Below are 18,410 nucleotides of genomic sequence, written 5' to 3' on the forward strand. Positions count from 1 at the left end.
ACTCGCTGCCGGAGGAGGTGGTGGAAGCAGGGACGATAGTGACATTTAAGGGGCATCTTGACAAATATATGAATAGGATGGGAATAGAGGGATACAGACCCATGAAGTGTAGAAGATTTTAGTTTCGACGGGCAGCATGGTCGGCACAGGCTTGGAGGGTCGAAGAGCCTGTTCCTGGGCTGTACTGTTCTTAGACCCAGGTGGAAACGCACGAGGCGCTCAGGCCTGGGTACGCTTGCGCAACGAGGTACGATTGTGCGCATGCGCGCTCAGTGCGCGGCAGTTTGGGAACAGCGCACGTGCGCAGTGGAACCAGTCCGCATGAGCGTCCCTGATGGAGTAGTGCGTGCGCATGCGCGCCTACCGGCACTCCGCGGATTGGGCGTCCGACGCATACGTGACAGGGTCCAGCGGGGGCTGCGCAGGCGCGGTTCAAGCCTCGTTGTGGGAACGTCTCAATAGGGCCGAAGGGCGCTTGCTGCACTGGTCAGTGTGTTTCTGAGCGTCTCCCTCACCGGTGATAAAGAACATGAGCGGCGGCAGCGGGATCCTGATTCGAGGCGGGAAGGTGGTGAATGAGGAAAGCTCCTTCCTCGCGGATGTTTACATTGAAGATGGGCTGATCCAGGCTGTGGGCACCAACCTGCCGGTCCCACAGCGGGGCAGGGTGATCGATGCCACCGACAAGCTGGTGCTGCCAGGAGGCATCGACACCCACACCCATATGCAGTTCCCCTTCATGGGCTATGAAGCAGTGGATGATTTTTATCACGGAACCAAGGTACAAATCCACCCCCCATTCCCCCAAAGATCAACTTTATTAATGTGTTAAAAGTAAAGTTACTTTCCACAACAGTTCAGCTGGGAAATTATCGAAAGTGCAGTAACTCGAGACCTCGGTATAATTACAACATGTGAAGCCAAGGCACAACTCTTTTGTGAAAGTTGTGTTCTTTGTAGTTCTCCACAACCGTGCGTTTCCCGCCGCAGCGGGATTCTCTGTTCTCGCCGCTGGGCTTTCCCGTTGTGTGCACCTCACGCCGCCGGGAAGCCCGCGGGTGTGCGGTCGGCGGGACGGCGAATCCCGCCGCCGGGCGGAGGATACTTTCACTCTTTCATTTGCACGACTCGTCCTTTTGAATCTTGTTGGGGGATTAATCTTGAGATATCTTCCACTTGGGAAAATTTCCCCTCTTTCTCCTGAAAAGGTTTTAGAAAATGAACGAGATCAGCACAAGGCTCCCAACCTGCTAAAAAGTGAGTCAGGTTGTGTTGCGGACTCTTTCCAAAGTTTCTGCTGAAAATGTCCGCTTGTTCACAAACTTAAATCCTTTGCAAACCTGCACAATTTGCAGAGACCTCATCATAATTGTCATTTAATGGAGTATCCATTAGTGTATTTCAGAGATACCTGGATGCGGTTTTATTTGTTCAACTGAAAATGAATTTGTCACCAAAACTAATCAATAAACTAAAAACCAAAGAATGCTGGAAATCTGAAATAAATAAATTATCTTTATTAGTGTCATAAGTAGGCTTACATTAACACTGCAATGAGGTTACTGTGAAAATAAAACAGCTAGAAAAGCTCAGGCAGGCATCACTGCAGGAAGAGATGCACCATTTACAGTCTCCACCTGTGACTGACCTGATTGCAGAGGGCAACAACCATTTATTGGTGTAAGCAGTTTGTTAATGTGAAGAAACTTGAAAACAAATGCAATATGAAGAGCCTTCTCCAACTGGCCAGACCTCTCAATTTCCACTGGGGCGTGGGCTTTGGGGCAAATTGAATCTTGAATTATGGATGGCACAGTAGCAGAGTGGTTAGTTAGCACTGCTGCCTCACAGCGCCATGCGCCAGGGTTCAATCCAGCCTTGGGTGGCTGCCTCTGCGGAGTTTGCACATTCCACTCAGCGTCTGCTTGGGTTTGCTCCGGTTTCTTCCCGCAGTGCAAACATGTGCAGGTTAGGTGGATTGGCCATGTTAAATTGCCCTTTGGACACTAAGGTGCGGTGGGTATACAAGGATAGTGCGGGGAGTGGGCCTGTGTTGGGGCGCACTTTTTTTTCTTCTGTTTTTCCTTATTAAGGGGCAATTTAGCATGGCCAATCCACCTAACTTGCAGATCTTTTTGGTTGTGGGGGTGAAATCCACGCAGACTAGGGGAGAATGTGGTGCAGACACCAGACGGACAGTGACCCAGGGCTGGGATTTGAACCCGGGTCCTCGGTGCTGTAGGCAGCAGTGCTAACCACTGTGCCACATGCTGCCCTGCAAGGTGCTCTTTTTCTGAGGGCCGGTGCAGACGTAATGGGCCGGATAGTCTCCTCCTACACCAGGGGTGGGCAAACTACGGCCCGCGGGCCGCATGCGGCCCGCCAAAGGTATTTCTGCGGCCCACCAAGTCATTAAAAAAAAAAATTTTTTTTTTTAAAGAAATTTTTTTTTTTTTTTTTTTAAATTTTTTTTTAAGGTTAATGGGGGGGGGGGGCTGTTGGGTTACTTACTGGTATAGGGTGGATACGTTGACTTGAGTAGGGTGATCATTGCTCGGCACAACGTCGAGGGCCGAAGGGCCTGTTCTGTGCTGTACTGTTCTATGTTCTATATGAGGCGCCCAGAATCATAACCGGGTGAAGTAATTATTTTACTTAATATACTATGCGGCCCTTTGTGAATTGTGAATTTCTGAATGTGGCCCTTGCACGGAAAAGTTTGCCCACCCCTGTCCTACACTGTAGGGACTCTGATTCTATGAAGCCGAAAACACAGTTTTGTTTGTTTTCTGGCTATTTGCCTTAATAGAATTACACAATTACAACACAAAAACACGTGGATCAAAGCAACCAGTCATTTGTTTCCACACTAGCAGTGGCCCTAATCACAACCTATGCCCCTTTATTGTCCCCTCCTTCATAACTAACTTATTTATAAATATTGACCTCCTTTACTAACTCTCATGATGCATCTGACAGTGTTACAACTGTGTATAGAAAAGATTTCTCCTGTTCTCTCTGTCCTAACCTAAATCTTGTACAGTTAATCTTGTATTGGTTATCTTTTATTCTTGACTCTCACTCTCTGGAAATCGCCTGTTTCTGCCCACAGTTTCATCTTTTCATAATTTGACGCACTGCTTAATCCCCTCTGTTCTAACAAAAATAATCAATTATTTTCAAATATTTTGTTGTATTTGCATTTCGCCATGTTAGTTGATAAGTTATTGGGGCAGAATTAGGCCGTTTGGCCCATCGAGTCTGCTCTGTCATTCGATCATGTCTGATCTCATCCTGGCCTTAACTCCACCACCCTGTCCATTCTCCATAACCCTTCAACCCATTACCAATTAAAAATCTGTCTCAGCTCCTCAAATTTACTCACTGTCCCAGCCTCCACTGCACTTTGGGGTAGTGAATTCCACAGATTCACAACCGTTTGGGAGAAATAGTTTCTCCTCAACTCTTGTTTTAAATTTGCTCCCTCTTATCCTAATATTATGACCTTGTCCTAGAATGCCCCACAAGAGGAAGCATCCGCTCCACGTGTAGTTTATCCATGATGTTGGGCATCATGGTTGTAATCTCTCCCTATTGTCTCAACATGTTGATCCCAAAACTATGCACTATTTCTTTTATGGATGAAGGTGGCTAATTTGTGGTGTCTTGTCCATTCATCCAGGAAGATCCTATAGGTCTGCCTGTCCCAGCAATTGTCAACTTGTTGGTCTATCCAAACAGGCATGCAAACGAAGAGCAGAAGCAGGCTCTTCGGCCCCTCAAGCCTGCTCAGCTATTTAGTAAGATGATGGTTGATCCGTTTGTGTTGAGTTCCACATTCTCCGTCTACCCCTTGATGTGTTATCTATGTTGGCTTAACACGGACTGCAACTCAATGCAGGATCACTTGAAAACAAGCTTCCAACGCTGTAGATGGTTCAACATTGCTTTATTGAACCGAGTAATGTACATTGTTCGCTGTGAGTCGACAGTCTATTAATCTAAGCTTGCTAACCTTGGTCTGGCTGGCCCAGACTTGCTCTGTGCCATGTATAGTAGGTGCTGACTGTACATTGCACCTGATTGTTGCTACAGCTATCACCAGTACGAGGAGGCCGAGCCTTCCTGCGTCGTGTGTTTTATACTGATAATGTACCCTGTAGTGTCCTGCCTGCTGATTGGTTGTTCTGTATTCTGTGTGGTGATTGGTTCCTGTGTGTGTCCATCACTGCCTGTCTGTATCTCACTATGAACATGAGTGCATATTATGTCACTCCTGATGGGCAGCACGGTAGCATGGTGGTTAGCATAAATGCTTCACAGCTCCAGGGTCCCAGGTTCGATTCCCGGCTGGGTCACTGTCTGTGCGGAGTCTGCACGTCCTCCCCGTGTGTGCGTGGGTTTCCTCCGGGTGCTCCGGTTTCCTCCCACAGTCCAAAGATGTGCGGGTTAGGTGGATTGGCCATGCTAAATTGCCCGTAGTGTCCTAAAAAGTAAGGTTAAGGGGGGGGGGGTTGTTGGGTTACGGGTATAGGGTGGATACGTGGGTTTGAGTAGGGTGATCATTGCTCGGCACAGCATCGAGGGCCGAAGGGCCTGTTCTGTGCTGTACTGTTCTATGTTCTATAACCGGAGATTCTTGTTGGACAAGGGGATCAATCTACCCCACCTTAAAAATATTCAATGATCCTGTTTCCACTGCCTTCTGAGGTAGACAGTTCCAACGTTGCGCAACTGTCTTGAGAGAAAATATTTCTCCTCGTCGCTCCTATAAGGGCGACCCCTAATTTTAAAAGAGTCCGCCTGAGACATGCTTTACATGTTTTATCCTCTGACTTGATCAACTGGAACCAGTAATATAACAGCTAGTTTTTTCACTCCTGGAACCTGGTTAGTAATTCACTGCCACTCCATTCCTTGATACTTTTCCGCTGTTTGATTCTTGATGTGGCTCCATAACTGATTCTGCAACTTTATTTCTCATTCCTACATTGATTCAGGACGTATGAAGGACTTGCTTCTCCTGTTTCATGAGGGTGGCATCTATGCCAATCACCTGAGGTATTCAACTGTTGGAGTTGGGCCATTAAGACTATTCGCTTGAGCAGTGGGACCATAGCTAAGTTAGCTTCCAGACAGGAGCAAATCAAGTCATAGATCATAGAATTTACAGTGCAGAAGGAGGCCATTCGGCCCATCGAGTCTGCACCGGCTCTTTGAAAGAGCACCGTACCCAAGCCCGCACCTCCACCCTATCCCCATAACCCAGTAACCCCACCCAACACCAAGGGCAATTTAGGACACTAAGGGCAATTTAGCATGGCCAATCAACCTAACCTGCACAACTTTGGACTGTGGGAGGAAACCGGAGCACCCGGAGGAAACCCACGCACACGGGTAGAACGTGCAGACTCCGCACAGACAGTGACCCAAACCGTGAATCGAACCTGGGACCCTGCAGCTGTGAAGCAATTGTGCTAACCACTATGCTACCGTGCTGCCCTGTCATCTTTGAACTATGCAGACAATGTATTGTTTTTTAATTCTATCCACAGTTGGAGAAGGAAGATCACATGACAAGCCAGCCCTTTGTATATTTTTAGCACATGTTTTCTCAGCAGAACTTAGAACAAGCAGCTTGGGAATCCACTTCAATCGGATCTTCAATCTTCAATCCACTGGTTCCCTTTACTTTTGATTTTGCCTGCCTCATCTTTGCCCCATTCCCTTTCACTCTTAGCATTGGTTAACAATGCATTTAGAGATTCTTTGAAAACTTTCAGAATTTTACACTTGACATGAACCTATGAATAACTTTAGTGCTTTTCCATTCTGGCAGAAATTAGACCAGTTATTAGTTATTTAGAGCTGATTTGTATTTGTGGGCGTTTGCAAATTGGCTTCCTTTAATCCCTGAGGAAAAACTTTGGGCGGGATTTTCCGTTGGCTGACGCCGAAATGGTGAAACGTGATTGGGCAGAGAATAGAGAGAATAGGTTTTGACGCCGAATCGCTATTCTCTGTCACCTCGACAATGGTGGCAATGCGGCCTGGAGCGCACGTACAGTAAACACAGCTTGCATATCATTAGTGGGCCTGACCCGGCATTCTGGGGCCTCTCATTTCTCCATTGCTGATGGACCGAGCTCCCGACAGCGTGGCTCACTTCTGCTTTTAAAAATTGTGAAACCGGCGTCGTAGCTGCTGAGGGAGAGAGAGGGGATATGGAAAGTGTCCAACATCGCCATAGTTTGCTGACAGTTGTGCCGCTGGCTGGGGTGGCTTCTGCCGGGGGTGGGGGGGTGGCAGCAGCAGGAGATGGGCTGTGCGGTTGCGATCGACGGGCATGGAACAGCATTGCCACAGCCGGAAAGGCAGCCATGCAGCTGCACAGGCTGCCAACAGCCCACTGTGAACTTGAGGCCATGTGTTGTATGGGTGTCCTGCCAGGTCACCCCTCTAAGTGCCCTCTGGCCCCAGCAGACCCATAATCCAGTAACATCTGTGTATGTGCGGCTACAGCTTGTCAGGCTCTGATAGAAATCAGATTTTGTGGTTAGCTATAGATGAGGTAGATAGGGGGTTTAAATAAGAAGTCATTGGGAGTAATTGACTGAATCATATTAACCATGAGAGTAAGAGAAGCTGACTAACAGGGAATTAATCAGATAAGACTTAAAATGTTCATATTTTTTAAGTTGTTCGAGACTGGCCAGAATCCAAGGCCAGTGACAAAATACTTCATTCTAGGCAGATGCCTTCCCAGGCCTGGACAGATCTGTTTCCATGGTAACAGTCAGTCAGGGTCATAATGACTTTTTGAAAACTGTTCATCTAATTAATGTTAGAGGCATAATTGGCAAGCCAGATTATGGAAAATTACAAAATCACACTCAAATCCTTTATCTCTTAAATTGACGGATAGATAGTTCGGCCGAATTGAGTGAATTTTAAATTGGTTAAAGCCAATCAGAGCTGTAAAGAGGGCGAAACTTTAAGATAGTAATCTCCTTAAAAGAAAACTCATTCCAGAATCACTCCTAACCTATTTTCTGAAACCTATTCTGCTTGCTTTGCAAAATCGCCATTTTCTTTTGTTTTAAATCACTCAGTCGTTTTTGGTACTGTACATCTTGATTCAAAGAAATTACCAAGAAATATAATTGTATTTTGAATTGAACTACTGTACTTGCTAAAGGCAATCAATCTGACTAGCTTGCTGCAGGGTTAGTTGGAACTTTCTCTTAATTTTGTACTGAAATTGAATCACCAGTATACACTAAAAAAACTGACAAAGTTTTAAATAAATTTTCCAAAAAGTTCAGTCTGGAATTTCTGTTATTTGGGAAACTAAGAAGGGATAACGCATATCCACGGTTCCGAGATCCATCAGGCGCCCAAGTATCAGTCATGGACCCAACGAATCTCACACTGTTTTTTCATTGGAATCGATTGTGTTCCACGTGGCGCTGGTGTTAGTCTCTCCATAGTCGTTCATCATGTCCTGAACAATATTCAATTATCTTAACGTTTATGTCCCCAGCTCTTTACCTGTTCCTAAGCATATACTCATCTGTTCCTCTTCAAAGCAGATCATTGATGCAATGTAAACTGCTTTACCTCGAGGGCCTTATTCCAGAGGTGGATGACTCTGGTGACAAAATCAACATTCCTCTTTATGTACCTCTCACAATGGATATTGATTCTGGCTTGATGTCTTTGTTATCCAATCAAAATTCAAATAATTTTTACAATTATGTTCTGATGCCTCTCAACATTTAAAACATTTCAATCCCTTTTTCTCGCAATCTTTTTTTCTTAAAGTTCTGTTTTTCAGCCTGTCTTCCTGAACCCTCTCTAATTCATTGATGTTGTTCTGCTGATATGTTGTTCATGACTGCAGAAGTTTGGATACGTTTTGCAAGTAAGCACACCCAGTGTAAAGATTTTTTTTTAAAGTAATTTTTATTCAGATTTTTCAACAACAAATTTCATCCCAACAAAGAAAACAAAAAGAAAAAACAGAACCCCCCAATACAAAGCAATAAATTAACAACAAGAAAGAGCAATAAACATAGAACCGTAAGAACAAACCCCCATAACAGAGCCAAAGTGCCCCCCCGCCCCCGTTGTTGCTGAAATTGACCACCCTCTAACACTCTGCCAGGAAATCAAGAAAGGGCTGCCACTGCCGGAAGAACCCTTGCACCGACCCCCTCAGGGCAAACTTGACCCTCTCCAGTTTAATTAACCCAGCCATGTCGCTGATCCAGGATTCTGGGCTCGGGGGCCTCGCGTCCCTCCACTGTAAAATGATCCTGCGCCGGGCTACTAGGGACGCAAAGGCCAGGATACCGGCGCCTCTCGCCTCCTACACTCCCGGCTCCGATGCCACCCTAAAAATAGCGAGCCCCCAGCCCGGATCCACCCTGGAACCAACCACCCTGGACAAGGTCCCCGCTACCCCGTTCCAAAAACCCTCCAGCGCCGGACAAGCCCAAAACATATGGGTATGATTCGCTGGACTTTCCGAACACCTACCACACCTGTCCTCACCCCCAAAGGACTGGCTGAGCCTGGTCCCAGTCATATGCGCCCTGTGCATCACCTTTAGCTGAATTAAACTAAGACGTGCGCAAGAAGAGGAAGAATTCACCCTCCCCAGGGCGTCCGCCCACGTCCCCTCGTCAATAGCCTCCCCCAGCTCCTCCCACTTCGCTTTCAGCTCCTCCACCGAGGTCTCTTCCCCCTCCTGCATCACCTGATAAATTGCAGAGATCCTGCCCTCGCCGACCCACGTCCCCGAGAGCACCCTATCCTAAACCCCCCAGTGTAAAGATTTGGTCGACAGGACAGAAGATCAGACATTTGTTTGCAGAGGACAGCATGTCACATTTCCAGTCATTTACCTTCCCACCCAGTGAGATACATGCTGCGCCTCCAACTCCTAAAATTTGTGAAACAATTCACCAGTGATTTTTCCAATAGAATTGATATTAGAAAAACACAGTATTACTGCAGAAAACATTGATAAAATTGGACATACAAATGCCCTTGAAATGAATGATACAAACAGGAGTAGGACCAGGTGTAGGCCACTCGGCCCCTTGAGCCTGCACCACCATTCAGTAAATCAGTGCTGATCAGCTTTGAACTCCAACCTCACATTCCTGCCTACTGATAACACGTCACCTCCTGTTAATCAATAATCTTCTCTAACTCTGCCGTAAAAATATTCAAAGACTCTTCTCAAAATTCACTTGAATTGGAGTTTCAGCGACTATTAGAATTAACAGTACAACACAGAACAGGCCCATCAGCCCTCAATGTTGTGCCGAGCAATGATCACCCTCCTCAAGCCCACGTATCCACCCTATACCAGTAACCCAACAACCCCCATTAACATTATTTTTTTTAGGACGCTAAGGGCAATTTAGCCTGGCCAATCCACCTAACCCGCAAATCTTTGGACTGTGGGAGGAAACCGGAGCACCCGGAGGAAACCCATGCGCACACGGGGAGGACGTGCAGACTCCGCACAGACAGTGACCCAGCCGGGAATCGAACCGGGGACCCTGGAGCTGTGAAGCATTGATGCTAACCACCATGCTACCGTGCTGCCCAGCATATTAAGCATAGGAGCAGAAGTAGGCCATTCAGCTCAACAACTCAACTCTGCCATTCAATGAGACCATGGTGGATCTGAAATAATAATCCTCACTCCACTTTCCTGCCTTCTCCCCATAACCCTTGATGCCTATCCTGATTAAAATGTTCTCTCTCAGCCTTGAACATTCCCAACGACCCAGCCTCCTCAGCCCTCCGTGGTAAAGAATTTCACAGATTTGCTACCCCCTGGGAGAAGAAATTCCTCCTTGTTTCTGTGTCCTAAATGGGTGATCCCTTATTCTCAGATTAAATGAGAGACAGCGGGCGGGATTCTCCGTTGGCTGACGCCGAAACGTGGTTGGGTGGAGAATAGGTTCCGACGCTAAAGTCGTGGTGGCTGCCAATTTAATGCTAAATCGCTATTCTCTGTCACCTCGACAGCGGCGTCAAAGTGGTCCGGAACGCATGTACAGTAGACACCGTTTGCATATCATTAGCAGGTCTGACCCAGTATTCTCCGGGGCCCTCTGCGATGCTCCGCCTCCGATGGGCCAAGTCCCAACAGCTCACTTGTGCTTCTAAAAATCCTGACACCTGCTTTGTGGCTGCTGAGGGCGAGAGAGGGGATACGGAAAGTGTCCAACATAGCCATAGTTTGCTGACAGTAATGCTGCTGGCCGCAGGGCATCTGCCAACCCCAGGGGGGGGGTGGAAGAGAGAAAGAGTAGCAGGGGTGGCCAGGAAGTCGGCTGTGGGGTTGGGGTGGATGGACACGGAACGCTATTGCCGCAGCCGGAAAGGCAGCCAGATAGCTGTGCACACTGCTGACAGCCCACTGTAAATATAGGGTCACAGGTCGTATAGTGTCCCCCTCGGTGCCCTCTAGTCCCAGCCAACCCATTAGGTCTATGGGCACGCTCCAGAACAATCAGCGCCACCTTGTTGGCTGGGATGCTGTGTGTGGGGAGTAAAGTGTGTTTATGCGGCTGCAGTTTGCTAGCTTCCTGAGTGTCAATCACAGACCCAGCGAATTGCGCACCATTTTTCATTGGAATCGATTGAGTTCCGTGTGGCGCTGATGCTAGCCCCTCCACGGTTGCTGAATCGATCCAGGATTTGTGCCAATTCTGCTGTCGTGAAAGTCCGCATCGGCGTCAGCACTTAGTCTCAGAAATGGAGAATCCCAACCCCTTTATTTTTAAACCGTGACGCCCTTGTTCCAGATTTCCGGCAAGAGGAAATATCCTCCTTTTGCAACTACTACTGGGCAGCCAACATTGCCATGATCAGGAAGTGGGTAATTGGGGGGCGGGCGTGTCAGCTTGGAGGCGACATCATGCAAAGGCACCAGTTTGGGAGCGCTGGTAATGGCTCCTCTCAGTTCGTGCCGGCCCGACACTCCACTAGTCCGGCGGTAGTGGTGGCAATGAAGATCTGGGGGCAGTGGAGGAGACACAAGAGGGTGGAGGGAGTGTTGGTCTGGGCCCCGATATGTAATAACCACGGGTTTCTACCGGGTAAGATGGATGGTGGGTTCTAGAGCTGGCAGAGGGCGGGTATTAGAAGGATGGGTGACCTATTTATAGATGGGAGCTTTCCCAGCCTGCAGGCGCCGGAGGACAAGTTTAAATTGCCGCCAGGGAATGGCTTTAGGTATTTATAAGTGCGAACCTTCCTGAGGAAGCAGGTTGTCGCCTTCCTGCTGCTGCCGCTGCGGGGGATACAAGATAGAGTGTGTCCGGTACTTGGGTGGGGGAGGGGAAGGTGTCGGACATCTACCTGGAGCTGTTGGAGGTGGAGGAAACCCCGGTGGAGATGCTGAAACGCAATTGGAATGATGCGTTAGGAGGGGAGTTGGAGCCGGGACTATGGGTGGAAGCCCTAAGTAGGGTCAATTCCTCCTCATCATGTGCCAGGCTCAGTCTCATACAGTTTAAAGTGGTACACTGGGCACACATGACGGCGGCGAAGATGAGCACGTTTTTCGGGGTATAAGACTGAGGTGTGCGGGGAGCCCAGCAAACCATGTCCATATGTTTTGGGCATGCCCAAAGTTTGGAGGGTTCTGGCAGGGGTTTGCCAAGGCAATGTCCATGATGCTAGGTACGCGGGCGGTGCCGAGTCCAGAGGTGGCGATCTTTGGAGTGTCAGAAGACCCGGGAGTTCGGGGAGTGAAAGAGGCCGACGTTCTGGCCTTTGCCTCCCTGGTTGCCCAGAGACTAATCCCGTTATTGTGGAGGGACTCGAAGCCCCCAAGTGTAGGGACCTGGATCAGTGACATGGCTGGGTTTCTCAGCCTTGAGAAAATAAAGTTTGCCTTAAGAGGATCAATGTTAGGGTTCACCCGGAGGTGGCAGTCGTTCATCGACTTTCTTGGGGAAATTTAATTTAAAATGTTGGCAATAGCAGCTTTCCGAGGCGGGTGGGAGTTAGTGTTGTGTTTGTTTTTTGCTATTTTTGATGGTCTGTGAAGACAGAGCCGTTCAGGAAAATATCTATTTTTGCACTATGTTAATGTTTAACGCCTATTGTTCTTTTTCTATTTTTGTTATAAAATTTTACAAATATTTCAATAAAAATATTTTTTTAAAAAGAGGAAATATCCTCCCCACATCTAGCTTGCCAATAACACTCAAGATCTTAAAAGGTTTTGATCGTCACCACTCACTCTTTTAAACTGTAGTGAACACAAACCTAACCTCTAAACTTTTCTTGTAAGACAAGTCACCCATTCCAGGTATTAGCTTAGTAAACCTAGTTCTCGGTTCTCCCACTAGAGGGGAAACAACCGCCTTGTCAAGATCTTTCAGGATCTTGTATATTTCAATCAAATCCCGTCTTACTCTTCTAAATGGTGGTAGATGCAAGCCGAGCCTATCCACATTTTCCTTGTTAGATAACCTGCCCATTCCTGGTATTGGTTCAGTAAACCTTCTCTGAACTGCTTCGAATGCAGTTGCATCCATACTTGAATAAGGAATCCAATATTGTACACAATACTCTAGGTGTGGTCTCACTGTCCTGTACAACTGAAGAATCAGCCCCCTATTTTGTATTCAATTTCCCTCACAATAAACTATAACATTCTAATCGCTTTCCTAATTACCTGCGGTACTTGTGTACTAACCTTTTATGATTCATGCATTAGAACACTCAAATCCCTCTGCACCTCAGAGCTCTGTAATCTCTCGCTATTTAGGTGATTCTTTCTTCCTGCCAAAAATGGACAATTTCAGATTTGCACACATTATGCTCCATTTGCCAGAATTTTGCCCACTTGCTTAACCTATCTATGTTCTATTGTAATCTCCTTATGTCCTCTTCACAATTTACTTTCCGACCTATCTTAGCAACCATACCTTCAGTCCTTTCATCCCAGTCATTTACATAAATTGTAAAAGGTTGAAGCCCCATCACTGATCCATAACACACCACTCGTTACATCCTGTCAACTAGAAAAAGACCCATTACTGCCAACTCCTGTTTCCTGTTACCTAGCCAATCTTCAATCCACACCAATATGTTACCCGCTACACCATAAGCTTTTATTTTCTGCAAAAACCTTTGATGAGGCACCTTATCAACTGCCTTCTCGAAATCTAAGTACAGGAATCCACAACACCCGTGACATCTTCAAAGAACTCTAATAAATTGATTAAACATGATTTTCCTTTCACAAACCAATGTTGACTCTGCCTGTTTGCCATGAATGTTTCCAAGTGCCCAACTATAACGTCTTTAATAAATATGCGACTTATCTGCTGAAACCAGCTCTGTGTTGCCTGGTTACTTTTTGAGATTGTTCAATAATCACACATTTCTCTTGATGTATATTTTAGAAGTGATTAGTGAAGTAGGATTAGAAATAAAAACAGTAGGTGCTGAAAAAGGTCATGCGGTCTGGCAGCATCTGTGGGGAGAGAGAAATAAAGTTAAGAGTTCAAAATGACTGTTTGGAACTGAGGAGAGGTAGGAAGATAAAAGGGTTTTCTGCTGTTGAGAATGGGGAGAGGGTGAGGTGTAGCAAAAGTGAAGAACATCCCCCGAAGAAGTCATATGGACTTGAAACGTTAACTCTGTTTCACTCTCAATTGATGCTGCCTGTATTTTGCTTTTATTTTATTGAAATAAGGTTGGTTTGATTCTGCTCACTCATTTGAAAAATGTGACGAGTCAGTAGAATCCTGTTAGTTCCATTAAGCCCATCACTATTTCTTGTCTTTGATGTAGATTGAAGAAGCTTCTGAGTTTGTAAGAGCAGGAAGATTCTAGTGGCTGAATGAGCCTGGCTGTTTTTGCTCAATCGACACCACCTACCTGGCCGCACTTGCACTACGAGCGGGATTCTCTGTCCTGCCACACCCGTTTTCTGGTCCGGTGCCCCCCCACCGGCAGTGGGATTCTCCGTCCCGGCAGCCGGACAATGGGGTTTCCCATTGTGTCGGGAATTCCTGGGCGTGAGTGCGCTGCCAACGAAATGGAGGGTCCAGCCCCATATTTCTCAACACCCCCCAAAAGCTTATCCAGTTGCCTCTTGACCCTATTTATGTTGTTTGATTCTGTAACTCTTGTCGTCCTTTTAGGGGAAAGGTTCAGCTGGCCTAGTTTTTTTACTTCTAACCAAATAATGATTGTTATCTAGCGGGCATTTTACTTGAACCAATGCAGTTTCTGTGTCAGTGATGCTCCCACGAAGGTTTGTTGGAAGATAGTGGTAGGCATTTTCCTTGAACCTCTGGAAGTGGGTAGTGCTGATTAATCAATACTTATTAATGGGCCATTACTCTGAATACAAGACAAGATGCAGTATATTTTTGTTCGGACGCTGTAACCAAAATTGACGCAATAATTTAATGAAACACCTAAGAACTTTGTGTATTTACAATCTATTATTATTGGTTTAAAAAATGCATTATCTGAAAGTGATTGCCTTTTAAAAAATAAAACCAAGCTGCCAAAATTTCTGGTTACTGGTTGGAGTGTGCCTGTTAACACCAGGCTTACTGCAGTAAGTTTGTGCAGCCTGTTTGAGATAATGCCAGAGGATGAAGCCCACCTATGGGTGGGAGCTCAAGATGCCAAAGGTTTATATAATTCTTTATCTGCTTGCTTAAATATGTTCCAAAGCTCTTCATAATGACTACTGTTATTGGGAGCAAATACAGTAGCTGGTTTGCACACAGGAAGATCCCACAAACCGTCAGATCCAAATCTCATTCAGTCTTGGAAGAACCGAGTGCCAGAGCAGTTGTACTTGACATTGTAAGATATTTGAGAAACATGGCTCCAAATTTTGCTTCCTTTCAACTGCATCCTCTACCGTTTGCCTCAAATTGTCTCCTGTCTATAATGCAAGCTTGCGTGTAAGCAGATTGCGGCCAGCAATCAGTATGATATATTTCTAACACCACCTAATTTCACAATTGATCCGTCAAATGTTTAAAACAAGCAGTTGCTTACATCAGCCAAAATCTGATATGTTACCGTTTCTAGTGTCTTTAAGTGATCCATTTATTTTGGGCAGGAGCAGCTGTGTTTACAAATGGCCAGGGTCCACATTCAGTTCTTGGCACAGAATCATCGTATTTCTACAGAAGCGTTGTGATATTGTATGATTGAAGTACACATGGAAAAACTGCAGTAAGCTCAATAAAATACATTTCTATTGAATGAAAGTGTCAGGCTATGCCGACAGTGCTTAGCATCTAAAATGCATTACCCTGCCGAGGCAGAATTGTTTTAAGTCATTGCTGGTGAAGGAGTTGAGATTTCTGTGTATCATACACTCCAAATCGCTGATTAGGGAGAAGCGATTTCTAAGTAAAATTAAGCCTAATTTGCAACCTTGTAAGATGGTTCTGAAATCTCAGGATCTTTATCAATCTCTTCCCCCGTGTGTACTCCATGAACTTCGCTAGGGTGACTACTTCCTGGTTTGGCTGGGATAGTCTGGGGTTTTCATTAACAAGCCCAGCGTCCCGACAGCTTTCAGCTCCGCTGAGGTCCCTCCCCTTTAATCCACCACTCTTCAATTTCCTACCCATCAGCAGCATACTGATAAGAGTAGTGTAGCCATCTGGGATGGCCACTTGCAACAAGAAACATGGACGTTCGCAAAGCCTAAAGGGAAATATGGACAATGTAAGATTCAGGTAGACACAAACACTGTATGTATATTCGTGAACAGAGAATTCAGACAGCATTGAAACACCCAACTGATTAGCATTTATGGCCCATCTCTGTAAGACAAAGGATTGTAACTCAGGTAACCGATAAAAGCCCATACATTTCGGCGTCACACCCTTTACTCAGGAAGCATAAACAGCAAGGTCAATGACCGCTTAGGACACGCCCAGCCATCAAGGCACCCGCCCCTTTATTGGCTCAGAATGAAGGCAGCGATCGAGAACTTTTGGGTCCAAATCTAAGGACCACCCAAAAGAGTGCAAAACCCCCAAGGATAAAGAGAGGCACTGCCATGTGCTCGATCTCTTTTGGACCTGGTGCTCCGGCAACGTCCAACTCCCAACTGCAGCACCACCAGAAGCAAGTTCAAGTTCAATGCTCGCTACCAGATGGCTGAACCGCAGTTACTTCTCCAGATCCAGCCAATCCAGATTCAAACAAAGGCCACTGTTCCCCTGACCTAAGCAGGGTGCCTGAAGTTAAGTACAGGTTGTCATAGTTGTTAGGGTAGTTTAGCTCGCAGTGTTTATGTTGCATGTGTAAGTTAATCTTGTGTGTAAATAAAGTATCATTGATCTTGAACTAACTAACTGGTTGTTTGGCTCTTTGATCGATACCCGGTTGAACCTTGTGGCGATATAATTTGATACCTGGCGACTCTGAGAGCATATCATATTCATATCTATATAAAAGAAGGGCAACCTTATTGACTGCCATATTTAGAGCAAGTAAAGATCGCAACAGTAGAACATAACTTTTGTAGATTCCTTTTGAATTGTAAATCCTTGAAAGGGCTGGCTGATGACCAGAAATTGATCGATGGGCCTCCAGCAAATATTTTCTACCGGTGGGTCCTGTGAGGGAGCTTCATTCAATTCGAAGCGTGTGTGCTGATTGGGGAGTTTGAGCTGCGGCAGTTTCAAACCCAGAGGACGGTGAGTGACCGGGAATCCCTCGTGGCTACAGACAGACACCGGCACCATTTGAGCCAGATCCAGCTAGTGGAGGAAGAGAACAGGTCATCAATCCAGAAGAAATTCTTGTCGCCTCCCAGCAGCATACTGGAGCTGGCAGACTCAGCAGCAGTTGGTGAGTGAGTGTTGCTGGTCAGCTGGTTCCAGGCAAGGGGGATGCAGGAAAGCCTGGGCAGGGCTGCACCACCCTTGAATATATCTTTGTGTAAAGGAAAGTACACTCCCATTGGGGAAGTGCAGAGTCATTTGCCTGAATACTATGGTCTGCATGGAGTTTTGTGGTTTGCACATTGTATCCTTGTAATTTATCGCTACATACATCGTGATTTGATGCGGAGAACTGGTAGCTCTAAGGTTCAGTGTAGCAGTAAGCATGCAGAGAAAATGCTGAGGTCTGCTCAGAAAGAACAATTTACTATAATTATCTGAGGGCCCGAAGAAAATGGAATGTTGCCGGATGTAGCACTTGAAAGCTGTTTTATTACATAACTGTCACATGACCTACCTTCAGTTGTCCCTCCTGCAGACTCCTGCCATTAGTTGCCAGCATGTCAATCATCACAAAACCCCTGCCTTCACAAGACTTTACAACATGTTCCGGTTTCGACTTTTGAATATCTGGCCACCTTAAGCTTTGCTTTTACATGGGCCGAGCATGGAAATAGGGGTCCTTGAGATAGAATGAACAGAAAGGTTTGAAGCTCAGCTGGGAGCAAATGTGACAGCAAGGACTGGTTTCTATTGCCCTGCCTGCCGCAAGATAGCCGTGGACGTGATGCGGACCATGAAAGGATCCATTGGTCACTGGTGGGAATTTATGGTGGCCAGGCAGACTGGGCAGAAGAATCCTGCCCAGTGCTTTAGTCCTCCCAGTATTTAATGGAGGGAATTTCTGCTCATTGGATGTCACATGAGCAGTTTTATAATTTAGCAACAGTGGTGGAGTCGAGAGAGGTGCTCATAAGATGGAACTGGCTGTTGTCGGTATGTGAAAACAAACGTGCTTTCACATAATGTTGCCTCGGGGCAGCATATAGATGAAAAAATAAGAGAAGGAGAGGACTGATCCTTCAGGGAACAGTTCGGGAGCAGGAAGAGGAAGCATTAGACTCACACTAGATCAAAACAAAAGTGGCTTGAGAATGCTAGAAAAAGTGGTAAGCGAGGGAATTGGGATCAGATTAGATTCCAGCAAAGGAGGACTGAGAAACTAAGTAAGAAAGGGAAAAACAAACTAAGGAGGAACATACAGGCAGACAGTAAAAAAACCTTTTCAGGTATGCACATTTGGAAGTGAATGGTCTTATTAGCGACAAACTGCATGGTTTTGTACGAGGGAGGTCATGTTTCGCGAATTTAATTGACTTTTTTGAGGAGGTGACAAAAATAATTGATGAGGGAAGGGCTGTGGATGTTGTTGACATGGACTTTAGTGAAGCATTTGATAAGGTCCCTCATGGCAGGCTGGTGCAAAAGATTAAATTATATTGGGTCGGGTGAATGAACTGGATGGATTCTGAACTTGCTTGGCCATACAGAGGGTAGCAGTGGAAGGGCGGTTTTCCTAATGAAGGTTTGTAACTAGTGGTGTTCCGCAGGGAGCAGTACTGGGACCTCAGCTGTTTGTAATATATATAAATA

The 18,410-nt window shown here is 46.1% G+C and overlaps 1 protein-coding gene across 1 annotated transcript in view; it reads left to right on the forward strand.

Annotated features, from left to right (window-relative positions):
- Window positions 1–436: 436 nt before the first annotated feature.
- Window positions 437–18,410, forward strand: part of dpys (dihydropyrimidinase) — a 97,956-nt gene continuing 79,982 nt past the window's right edge. The window contains exon 1 of the mRNA XM_038809988.1: window positions 437–781. Coding sequence (XP_038665916.1) covers window positions 530–781 — 252 coding nt within the window. The 5' untranslated portion in view covers window positions 437–529. The remainder of the gene's footprint in view (window positions 782–18,410) is intronic.

Source organism: Scyliorhinus canicula, chromosome 10 (assembly GCF_902713615.1).
Source record: "Scyliorhinus canicula chromosome 10, sScyCan1.1, whole genome shotgun sequence".
Lineage (NCBI taxonomy): Eukaryota > Metazoa > Chordata > Chondrichthyes > Carcharhiniformes > Scyliorhinidae > Scyliorhinus > Scyliorhinus canicula.